Source organism: Haemaphysalis longicornis, unplaced genomic scaffold (assembly GCF_048455015.1).
Source record: "Haemaphysalis longicornis isolate Haplotype H1 unplaced genomic scaffold, Haemaphysalis longicornis Haplotype H1 scaffold_7, whole genome shotgun sequence".
Taxonomy (NCBI): domain Eukaryota; kingdom Metazoa; phylum Arthropoda; class Arachnida; order Ixodida; family Ixodidae; genus Haemaphysalis; species Haemaphysalis longicornis.
Genome location: NW_027526422.1, coordinates 25,945,540 through 25,958,184, shown reverse-complemented (window position 1 = coordinate 25,958,184; position 12,645 = coordinate 25,945,540). Strand labels below are relative to the sequence as shown.

Genomic DNA, 12,645 nt, shown 5'->3' with positions numbered 1-12,645 from the left:
CGAGCAAGCGGACAGAAGCAGGAAATCAAATGTTGGCAATTCGCCACACATTACAGCCACAATTTTCAGGGCAAGCAGGTGTCAAAGACGTGTGGTTTCACAAGGGCACAAAACACTCATCCGTAATGTTACAAGCACTACAGCAGTAGCAGCAGCAGTGCTTACTTTGAGCGGAGGGGGTTTCGCCGGCTTTCCCTGTACATAGTCAGGACCTCATCCTTGATGTCGGGGGGTAGGCTATCCAAAACAGCTGGGTCAATCTGCGAGTCCCCGGGGGCAATATGTTATGTAAACACACCTATGCCAGTGTGGCATGCAAGAATTCAGCCAGCTCCCACCAAAACGTTGAGTGAACTTTATGGTTATGAGGAACAAGCATTCGTGCTGTCCTGCAGGAGACACAATGCAGCCGAAAAGACATCTGCTGAAGGCAAACTTCAGACACAATGCAACAAAAGACATCTGCTGAAGATGAATTTCCATTGAGAATTTCTGCGTCCCCCCTTTGGGTTCATTTTAACGCGGGCCTGTTGTGTACACCAGACATAACAATCCATCGCGAGCGTGGCATTGTTTAACCATCTGATGTGTTTCCAGGCCAAGGAAAGCGCTTACTAGAAAGCAGCTGTCCCGTCATAGTGTTGGTTATAACAATTGTATGTGACTAGCACGACCAGTACGTTTGCCTCAGAATTCAGCATCAAAGAATCCCAAAGTTTCAGGAGGACACACAAAAAAAAACCAACACTCTTTCAACCCGCGCTATTTGTCTATGGGTGCCGTTTTCAAACAGCGCAGATGAGTGATTGATTGTTCCATTATGCTATACATTCAGATGCACTCAATGTACATGGTCTCCAGAAATACCCGAGTTAATTTTGTCAAAAGCAAGCAATATTAACAGACTATTTGATTTTTCAGTGAGATGCCATGCCTATAGTACTGTGCTTGTTTAGCTGCTACAGTATTAAACACTGTAAAGCTTGTTGTATCTTTTTTTCCTACCTAGCTTGGTTAAAACAATGGTTAGCACAACAATACCTTTTCCACTATTTTTACAGGCTGGTATAGGTGGCTTCGACTGTGCCCTCGTATTAAGTTATGTAATTTTATGCAAGAGAACAGTATAAATTCAAATTTCCCAACACACTGCTGCGCATAAACTCGGTGCCAGTTAAAATTCCCATAAATTCTTTTCCACCCATGCGCTTCCCCGAGCATCAAAAAAAGGGCCTGAAATAGAGTTTGTAAGCATAAAGCTCCATGATTGACATTGGAGAGGACTACTCTTCTATTCTCAAATAGACATGCACATTTCTGCAGACATGAAATCACCTTACAAAACCACGTTGTTGCCACTCCATTCTTTGGCTCCTAGAAAGTTCTTGTGCCGTTGCAAGCAAGAAAGGTTTGCCTCCGTCCTCGCTAACCACAGACTTTCACTTATCCGGACTTGTGCCTGGCAGCACAGTTCCCGATGCACTTGAAAAACACAGTGGAACCCCACTCTTACGTTCCTCAGTGCTGCATTTTTCCAGCTGCTACGTTGTTTTTGTCTAGTCCCGGCACAGCTCACATAAGGTGCCATGTATTAAACTTCTCACTGTTACGTCGTGGCTCAGAGTACGTTCCGGGATCATTCGTCGCAATCTGACACTCTGAAGCCGCCCGGGCAACACGCGCGGACCGCCATTTTGATGTTTGACGAGCCTTGGCCAGGCTTGGCTAGGGAACGGACTGCATTAAGCCGAAAGCGGGTGCGATTCGTCACCACTATAATGTCCTATGTCACTCTATGCTATCACTATCATCACTGCGCTTACAATGGAAGTTTCACTTCAGAATGCCGGAAGTGCGTGTTTGCCATAAAAGCACTACCGCAAGAATAGCATGTGCTCTTGTCATTATCGTGCAAGTCAAGCTTTGAGAACACCGTTGAACTTGCAACTGCAAACTTTGTGATGCCTTGATGGCGTCGCGAACACAGGAGGCGCTTTCCCTTCAGGGAAAGCTTGACGTACTGAACGCAGTAGACAAGCAGCCAGCCTGGAAGAGAGTTGGCATCGCTAGGGACCTTGTGTTGCTACGCGTGGCGTTTTCCAGAGATCGCAAAAAGCGGCAACCCTAGATTCTCGAGTGTTTTTTACGGTTCGAAAGCCAGTTTCAGAAATACATGGTTGCAAGTCAAAGCTACACTGTTTTCGTTCATTTTCGAATGTTTCCTCACTGCTGCGTTTTCTTGGTTGTTACGCTTTATTTTCCCAGTCCGGTAAAAACTGTAATACAGCTTTTCATTTGAAAACAACGGAGTGCTCTGCCACTCTTTTGCAACCCCGAGATTGTAGACCCTATGGATGTTGTGTGTGCATGCTCCCGAAGGCTATAGTAGCAGCGATGCTGACAAGAGTCATGAGAGTTCCACAACTCGACAAACCCATGCCACTCCTAGTCAGCACAACCACTGCACTAGAAAACCTGATGGCTTCTTGGTTACATATTGAAAACCAACACTAAGAAAATACAGTAGAACCTCGTCGATACATTAAAAAAAAAAAAAAAAAAAAAAACGCGAGGGAGAAACGTATTATCGAGGAAAACGTACTATCCGCTAAGAAACGCACCACGGGAAATTTTTAGCGTTTTAGCGTATACGATTGAGAGCATGCTAATCGGGAAATCGTATGAACTGAGAACGCATCAACGGGGTTCTACTGCACACGTTTAAACACATGTTACTTCAGCAGAAAATTGTTTGGATGTACGTGCAGTATGGAATGCAAACTTAACATGCTGAAACTCAGAAAAAATACATGGCATTATTACATGCATATGTGCATAAGCTTATGCATAAGCTTTTGCATATACAAGATAATGCAAGCTTATGCATAAGCTTATGTGTATACTCTATTATTAGGGGTGAGACAGCTGAAACAGATTATGGAGCAGCTTTCGGAGCAGCATAATCTCAATTTTGGATCAGAACAACCTTGATCTGGAGAAATTAACGATGCATGGATACGCCGTCTCAGGAGCTCAAATAATCAAGTTTGTAGCAACCCCAGGGGGCCAAGTACACCTTTGAATCAATTTTGTATACACACAACACTGAAACAGCCTTTACTACCCTTATTACCTTTACTGAAACAACCTTCTTAGAAACTTTTTGAAATTGTGATGAAGCTGTATGCATAGACAATGTAAAGTGCCATTAAAAATATCACATTGAAAAACACTGCAATCGTAAGGTGTTTCTTTTACCATTGGAAGACTAAAATTATTTGCTGTAATCCCAGATTGCGTTGCACAAATGACTGTAGAGCCATGGAAAAAGTTGCACAAAGCAAGGAGATGGTCGTTGTACCCTACCAGCCCTCCTATTTCAGTTCTCAAGGCACACATACAACTAGATTGTAATCTAAATTAATTGCTTTTGAGGGTGCTTTGTAGCAGTTTGATGCAATTTTCACGTTTTTGGAGCAGCTTGGCACAGGAAAACGTAACTGCGTCAAAACTGTGAAATGTGCGCAGCTATTTTATCCCTGTATTATCTAGTACAGTCTACGCCTGTTACAACGGACCCTCTTAATCCAGAAAAAAACATCCGCTGAAGCCTAAGTATGCAGTATCCGGCCAGGGGTAAGAGCGCAAAAGTGGGCCATTTGACCAATATTGCATATGCATAGTACAGACACTTTGTTCTTTCTAGATGCCTGCAGCACCTCTGCACAGTGTTCGCGCGAGGGCAAAGAATCGCCTAAACACCGTTTCCAACGCTTAGCACCGGCACTTGGAAAAGGCCTAGCGCATACGGTCAAGTGTGTAAAGACGCATGATAAGCTGAGCAAATAAAGCAAGAATATAACTAAAAGCAATCATTAACCAGCTATAAAATCAGTCATGGCCATCAGAATTAGCTAGGCTCTTTTAAATCCCTTCGTAACAAGGCGTTTACCCGAAACCATTCGTCAGACAAATCGGATCGCTGCCCGATGTTCCTCCAAGGCAGCTTCCACATTTTTTATGATTTTAGTATGGTCATTGAAACAGCTGATATGAAGTAATCTGATGAAGGACAGCTGTGAAGTCCAAAGTTAGACAAGTTGGACTGCGCACAGCCAGCGGCAGATTGCACCGAACGAAACGGGAACGATGCATGGGTGGGAATAATAAAGACCAAACTTCACTGAACCCGAGTTCTTTATTACACAAAAAGCCTGACAAGGGCAGCCTCGACTCTGGGTGCACAACTTCACGTATTCAATGGCGCTGTTGTTCAATCTCACCGGGGTCGCGTTTATCACCACAGGTCTTGTTTTTGATGGTCGAGCAGAACGTCTGCTTAGACAGGCCTGTACTTCTGGTGATGTCGGCCTGTTTTTCCCCATGCTTTATTTACCCGAATGTGAAATCAGCTACCCTGCCGCTCATGGTGCTGGTCGCACAAAAAAAAAAAAAGGGGGGGGGGGGGGGGGGCACTGGCACTTGCTTGGCTTGGCTGCGCCAACGACCCACAATGTTGCCAGACATAACAGTTTTCTTGCCAAACTAAACAAAGAAAAACCATATCAGGTGCCGGCCCCGTGGAAGTCCACTATAAACATTCCGTCGAAACAATTTTCGCCTAAAATTTAGTCTGTTGTAGCCGATAATCTGCTCTAGCCAGGTCCGTTATAAGCGGAGTGGACTCTATTTAAAATGCATGGGGACCAGACAAACCAACAGAAATGGTCTGTTGTAACCGGAAGTTCATTGTTGCCAGATCTGCTGTAATGAGCGTAGACTGTATAGACAAATTTTCACACCATACCTGCACAGGCTATCGAGTTTCTTTTTTTTCACCCAAGTTGTATTTCACGTACATGAAATGGCAATAGGAAGACAAATTTTCTTTCTTAATTATTATGTTTGTCGTAAGTGGCCAATACTTACTGCGCTTTTGGAATGATCCCTGAAAGATGTAAAGTGTAATGCATTCCTAATTACATCAGCTTGCTTAAAACTGGTCACCAGCTGTGTCACAGCTACCTACCTTAAAGTACAGGTCTTTAAAAGCATCACTGCACAAACCCGAAACGGAAAGCACAAGCAGTCGCCTACCTCTGAAAAGGCGGGGAGACTGACAGCCCTTGGAAGCGATTCTGACACGCCGTTGGTCGTCAATACGTGTGCTGTGCTCGTGCTGGGCCCCGCCACCGGGGAGGTGCTCTGGTTTTCAGTTGACTGGTTCTCGGTCGACCTACTTGTGGTGAGGAAGTCCAGCATGGTCTTCACACCGCTGCCCTGGCCGGGCTGCAGTGGCTCTAGCCTACTGACCTGGATGCCAACCTGCCGGAAAACGAAGACTCACATTTCTAAACATCACCCAGACACTTATTTCGTCTTCAAAAAGGCTCGAGGCAACGTTACTAAACTTGCACGGCTGACCAACTGCCCTATCTAGAGTGATTGCCCTGGATAGGCGGTTGTCACGGGTTACAATCCTGGATAAGGATGAACTTTTCTTCAACCGCGAAGATTCCAAGAAAGCTGTGTAGCTTTTCCCTGTAGCAGTTCCCCAGTATTTCAGCATACCTGCCAACCTGGTGACTTAGAAATTTGTGAAACCCGCGAAACGGGGAGGGCATGCTTTAATTTTTCACTTTAAAGGATTAACATTTCGTGACAAGCGTTGTCACGTCTTCACAACCATACGTGAAGACTATCAGCCTTGAAGAGTAATGAGCAAAAACTCCGTTGGGCAGGGGAAGCAAATTCTGACATGTACGATTTCAAAAACACTTGGTAGTACTGTCGCAGCTTTGAGCCCGCCATCGCACTGCAAAGCAACTGCCGCGGTCGTACTGCATCGGACGCAGCAGTCATACAAAGAGCGATGCTAACACAAAAGTCCTAACTGGCCCCCGAACAACGTGCTATAAAAAGGCTTGCCGAGGTAGCCCCGAATTCTGGATATAAATGTGTAGCCCACCCCCGAGAAGACGACAGAAATTGCAGCTTCTGCAAACGGTGATAACAAGACTAGGTATTGCCCTTTCGTGGCGACACAAGGTACTACAGTGTCGTTTTGATAGATGCTCCTACTTTTTTTTTCGAAAATTCGTAAAATTTCAGGCCCGATATGCAAAATCGAAGACGGGTCAAAATTCGTACGTTTTAAGGAAAATTTGGAAGAGTTGGCAGGTATGTTTCAGGTGGATATCGAATTTCTCTTTTTGCATACCAATACCATTATGATGGTATTTACTGAAAAGTTTAGCTGTCAATTTATTTGCTTGGCAACACTGGAAACGGCCACAGAGATGGCCGAAGCGCCATGAACATGGTGCGACTTGTGCCACTGTGCTCGCATGCCACAGAAAAAAAAAAAAAAAAAAAAAAAAACACCGGCGTATTGTCTGCTCCGTTTCAACCTGATTCTGAACGTTGGTGTCAACAGAGATGTTCTTAATCGCACTCACATTGGAGTCAAGGCATTACTCTGTGTTCGATGGGGTAGAGTTTGGAACGTCCAACATAAATCATGTGCTTAGCATGAACAAGTACCGACATCCCGCGGAGCCCGCATGCCTGCCTGCATGCGTGCCTTGCCAATGAATACAACGTATACTCTACGCACAAAACAATTTCCCGGCACCAATTTCTGCTCCCCTACACCAGCACTCCCACCAACATCTTGCCTTCCAGCCCGTTCCCAGTGTCCATGCCATAACTGAGGGAAAGGTGAGAGCGAGCTTCCCTCCTCTTCCTGCCCCCCCTCACTCACCCCTCGGATGTCCGAGGCCACGAGGTGCATCTGCATGGCCAGGCTCCAGCACTCCTTGGAGATGACCGCCTTGCTCGCGGTGGCTGCCAGCAGGTGAGAAGACTTGGCCAGGTTGTCGCACAGGCCGTGGCCCATGTACTTGGACGGGTTCTCAGGGGCATCTTTCTGCCTCACCTGCGAGGGCGCGACCAATCTAGCCTTGGTGGGAGTGCATTTTTACGCCACTTGCTACACATTTCAAAAAATACAAAATCTCTCTAGGTGGAGTAAAGCACAGCTACGACTGACAGCCTACTTTAACGACCTGACGAGGGTGTGAGGATGTTTGAATGATCAAGCAGTCCAAAAAATTGAGTCTCGAAAAGCACCAACGTGTTATCCGGCAGTTCGTACTATAACTGGAATTTTAGCGCAGTCCAAAAACACTGTGCTAGAAACCTTGTTTGGAGAATGCATCTGGGCTATTCCAAGCAACTGACATGTCACATGGTTCTAGATGCCACAACATTGAAGAAGCTAAGGTGGACTTCTAAAGAAAGTGGCCATGTACTTGCTCGCGTCGCTGCAAATGTCATCGAAAGAGGATGGTCTTCTGCCACTTCTACCACGTAACCGCGCCTCCTGTGTTATCTGCCCACCTCTCACGCTGTTCCCATCCTGTCTTGGTTCCCATCCCATTGGAGGTTTGCAGAGTTCAAATTGCCACATCTGCGTTGCTGGCGGGAAATCTGTTGGGACTGTTGGGACTTGGCGCTTGAGCCACAAGCGCAAGCCTCAGGCACCAGCCTTGTTTGTGTTTTGTAGCTAAACATTGTTTTTCAATGCATTTTTAAAAAAATTTTCTATAAAGCACACGTCTAATTTTAATTAAAAGAACACTGCAAACACCAGTTATGTATTGCCGTTCTTTCTCAAATAAGCCTGATACTAATACTTTTTCTTTCTGAGCAATGTTGACAAATACCGTATTTACTCGAATCCAGGGCATTACTTTTTTTGAAAAGGTCGTTTACGAAATTTGGGGGTTGGCCTAGATTTGAGGATGCGACTTTCCTGTCACCGCCAGACACTCAACGCCATCTTGCAGCCACAGGCTTGAAGCTTGCAGGTTTGCAGGCTCCATTTTGCTTGTTCGAATGTTGTGAACCCAGCTCTCAGCGTTCCGTGCTTGCTTACTTACGTTGTTGCGTGAACTTGAGAAGCACCCATGTTCGCGGCACAATTGTGCCCACCAGGCGGTGCCACTACTCCGTGGCTTTCAAGCGGAAGGCAGTTTTGGAGGCCGAGAGAACTTCAAACCTCCAAGCACAGCGCAATTTTGGCGTCGATGAGAAGAACGTTAGCCGATGGCGGAAGCAGTGGAATGAACTTTTAAACTGCGCTGTCAAGCGAGTGGTCTTCACAAATCCCAAGAGAGGTCAACACCACGAAGTGGAGAAGGATGTCGGTGACTTTATCCGGAAGCAAAGAGAAGGTGGAATGCCTGTGACGACGAAGGTGATACAGGCCAAGGCGAGGGAGACTGCAAACATTCAAGACGCCACGTGGACTCAATTCAAGGCCAGCAGGGGCTGGGTCATTTGTTTTATGAAGCTGTTCAGGTTCAGCCTGCAACGGTGGACTTCTGTGTGCCAAAACCTACCCCCTGACTTCGAGGAGAAGCTAGTTGCATTCCAGTGCTTTGTTAGCAAAAAGCGGCTGGAAAAGGAGTACAGACTGGGCCAGATCAGTAACGTCGATCAGACTCCAATGCATTTTGACATGCCTGTGGCCTACACAGTGAATGAGAAGGGCTCGAAACAAGTGAAAGTCAAAACTGCAGGCTATGAGAAGCAGCACACGACCATGATGTTGTGTTGCACAGCAGATGGGTGAAAGCTGCCACCCTACATCATTTTTAGGCGGAAGGCTCTTCCAGCCAAGGAAGTTTTCCCTAAAAACGTCGTCATACGAGCCAACGACAACGGCTGGATGAGTGGTGCCCTCGTCGAAGATTGGGTTAAAGGCCAACTGCACTCAAATTTTTCTTTGTCCAGATAAGTAGTCTATGCCCTTAAAATCACCATGGCGAAATCCTTAGCTTCGTAATCACAGAGAGCGCTAGGTACCGCCGTTCAAAGTACTTCCGAGCAGACGACGTTTGCACCTGGCGGAGAGTCACCGAAACAAGTTACGAGCGGCCTGTGACGGAGGTTGGGAAACCTGTCCTGTGAAGCTCGCGCTTCTCCGGCAACTTGCTGGGCGCTCGGCGGGCGCAGGGTTGCATTCGCCTGGGGTTTCTCTGCTACACCAGCGCGCTGTACCGCTGTTGCCATCCCATGTTTAAACTAACTGCATAGGCAGTAATATTCGCCATTTTTTTCAATAAAAAAAAAAATTAGAAGCTTGCAAACTATTCACGCACTTGCGAACGTCTTGGAGTTAGCAAAACTCTTTTTACTTGAAAATAATATTTTTACTCCACGAAAAAAATAGCACGAAACGATAACTTGCCTTAAATTTGTCATTTCTATTGCATTTATACCACAGCCACAGAAAAAAAAAAGATATTTTATAAATTCTTGACCACTTGCACTCCTGCATCCAATATTGGCCATATTTGGGCTGGCCCAACGCCACCTCCATCCTTTAGACCTTTCCAAAAGTTTGACGACCTAAATAGAGTTGTTGTACACGTGGCTATAAACAATTGTGCGACTTTTTCCTCACTCGCTAAGTGAACCAAAATCAGCCTTTCTCATATACTCGGTGACAACTTAATAAGAACGGCACCGGAAGTTGCCGGTGTGCCTTATCACCGTAGTCGGATGTTTCTCCGCACGGCGCAAGTAGGGCATTGCTGGGAATATTTTGAACATGGCGTGAGCCGTTCCCGTGATTTTTTGGACTTAATATGCTTATAAACGACACCAGTGACGACAAACAAACTGCGTGAGACAAGGCAGACGATATCACGCATTCATAGCAAACCCCTTTCAAAACGCGCGCGCACTGACGTCACGGTTCCGGCGCTTTGGCGGAGTGATACACTACATGAGGTGGTGCCGTTCTTGAGTTGTAACCGAGTATAGTAACAAATACATCGTAGTAACAAAGCCACATCAAGTGCGTTTCACCCAGCCAAGTGGCGAGCTGGGTTGCCGCGGCATGGGACGAAATTCCAGCTGAGCTAATTGTGTGGCCCTTTTGTAAGTGCAGCATCTCGAACGCGCTGGATGGAAATGAGGACAGTGCGCTGTGGGAAGAGGATAGTGAAAAAGAGGACAGGGATATCGACGACGACGACGACGAGTGAGCATTGAACATGCTACAACGAGCGCCGCAAGCCTATTAAAGTGCATGTTCCAGTTCTGTTCCAGGCCAACACCTTTTTTCATTCGGCTTACATTCGGGGTAAGCTGTTTTTATTTTCTTACCTTCCAAATTTCGGGGGTCAGCCTAGAATCAACGGCAGCTGAGATTCGAGTAAATACGGTATACAGCATATCTCTAGATTTATTAGACTGTAACTGTTTTGCCTAAACAAACATCTTGCTCAAGAATTCTTTCAAATTTGGCCGGGCGGCTGAATCGAGGGACAGACAGACGCATACATACAGGCAGACTAATATTTTCGTATTTCAGTAGCCCAAGAAAGACAATCGCCTTTCATAAAAATCCTGCAATCAGATTGCCCCATCAATTTTGCGCTGACACAGCATATTTACTTCACAGCATGGGCATTTGTGTGCCCTGTAAGGAAGATGTCCGTCGCCAGCGCCATTCACGAATGAGCAACCGGAGTGTAGGCAGCACTGTCCACCTGCCTTGAGAGGGTACGTGCCGAAACGCGGGAGCGTCATCATCATCATAGTCAAGTGGCAACAACCCACGGCAGCCGCATCGCGAACGCTTAAAACGAAGAAGAAGCCGTTTCTCGCTTTTGCTCTCGGTGAACACGACAGAGCGGACTTCGCGCTCCTGACTTCGTGAGCTGATTTCATGGTCTCCCACGGTCTAGGAATGAATCTTCGTTACAGCCCATATTTCTTATCAGACTACCAGGTATAAAGTAAATTCAAAAAGATGAAGGCAAGCACTTCTATCAAAATTTGCACCAGGTATCAGTAGATGTTCTTTAGGTAAAAAAAAAAAAGCATTGTGAGCAGAACCTCACCTTGATTTTTAGCGTAATTGAACGGCCTTGAACTCCAGCTTCCGTCAGTCTCTTCTCAACTTCTGCCGACAGCTGGCCAATGAACTTTAGCATGTCAGGAGCCTGGAAGGAAAAAGGTGTTATATTTATTTTCTTTTTACACTCAAATTTACAGAACAGCTTTACCGCTATTTCAGAAGCATGCTTCTTGTGCGTGGCCATACTGGTATAAATCTGCAAGGCTTAAGCCTTAACGACAACAAGAAAAAAAAACAACCCAGAGAGAGTGAATTTAGTGTCATAAAAGATGGCATCGCTCCTCAGGAGCACCTGAAGCATTAAAAATGCCAAAGCTCATTTGGTGCCAGTGGTTGAAGCAATAATCTTTCGGACTTGACTTTATTAAACGGGCTCATGAACTGAAACCCTTCCCGTTCCACCGAGGTATAACGGGTACAACAAATTTCAACTGCTGTGCTGCAAAATTCCCACAGCACTCAGGTTCGGAATCGAAATATTATAGCACGCCATGGCAACACTGACGCAAGCAAGCCCGGCACGGATTGTCGCCGTGACGTGCTATTATATCACAGTTCTGAAGCTGAGCATGAGCCACCCAGTAGACAGTAGCAACACAGTGGAAGAGCATCTATTAAAATCTTCATTTTACTGCAGTAGGTTGTTCTGTATTTTATTAACATGACAGAAAAAATGGCCTACTATGGGGGACCATCTCCTTAAAGAGGCACTGGGGGTAATGGCATGAACACGAAAGGGTCCCAAGATATTCCCAGTACCAATGAATTAGAATTACCCACCGTGACAAGAGGCTTGGCAGATGAGATGCCATAGCTGGACACATTCCACAGAAGCCTTTACAATTACAACAGCTAGTAATATACGATCCCAAAGCTTAGTCATCAGAATACAAACACTTCCAGTTTTATTTCTTTTGCCAGGCAACTGGAATATATCTGGTTATTTAAAGGGGCACGTTGGTCTTCAAAACTTTTTTCTTGCTTTACAATCAATTTAGATGAAACTTCATGGGCTTGTTCAGTTTTTTTAGCTGATTTCAAATATCCAATCAGCTTTGATGTGAGGTAACTAGTTTCCGAGTTAATCAAAAATTCAAAGCTATACAACAAAAAATGACCAGAAAAGCATGAATAGATGTCAGAAGTTGGGGCAAATGAAATGTGGGAAGCAGTTTTTTGTTTTGCAATCACATACAAGTTTACATCAATTCTAGCTTTTAGCTTTGAAGTACTCCTGAAAACCAATTAAAAATAATGCTAATTAAACTACTGAAACACAAAATGCAAAATCGGCTTCCCTTATTGGATGGTTTAAACATTCAGGTTTAAAGTGCAAAAGAAATAATCTTCCTAGCTGTACTGAATGCTGGGATGTACCTCTCAAATATTTCCTATCACCACGACAGCACACGTGGCGAAGAGGGGGAATTATGGAAAAATTGTTATTTTTTTGTTGAAATTGGGCCTCTATAGCTTTTATAAGTACAGTAGAATTTCGATAAATGGAAATCGCTTAAACGGAATTGCCACTTAAACGGAACAGTTGCCTGGAATTTGGTTGGTTTTGTATTCAGATAATGTAAATAAACTCTCGGTAATCGGAACTAAAATTTCCGCATCACCATGTAAACAATGGAACTTCTTGTGAAATCCACTGGCATGAGAATCAGCTTTTTACGGTTCCGGCTGTTTCATTCTTGTTTTGTTTT

At 45.2% G+C, this 12,645-nt stretch overlaps 1 protein-coding gene across 1 annotated transcript in view; it reads right to left on the bottom strand.

Annotated features, from left to right (window-relative positions):
• Positions 1–12,645, bottom strand: part of Rev1 (Rev1 DNA directed polymerase) — a 36,419-nt gene that overhangs the window by 7,925 nt on the left and 15,849 nt on the right. Inside the window, exons 9-12 of the mRNA XM_077676355.1 lie at positions 10,920–11,021; positions 6,764–6,937; positions 5,098–5,325; positions 166–260 (exon numbers count right to left, since the gene is read on the bottom strand). Of these exons, the coding sequence (XP_077532481.1) occupies positions 166–260; positions 5,098–5,325; positions 6,764–6,937; positions 10,920–11,021 (599 nt within the window). The remainder of the gene's footprint in view (positions 1–165; positions 261–5,097; positions 5,326–6,763; positions 6,938–10,919; positions 11,022–12,645) is intronic.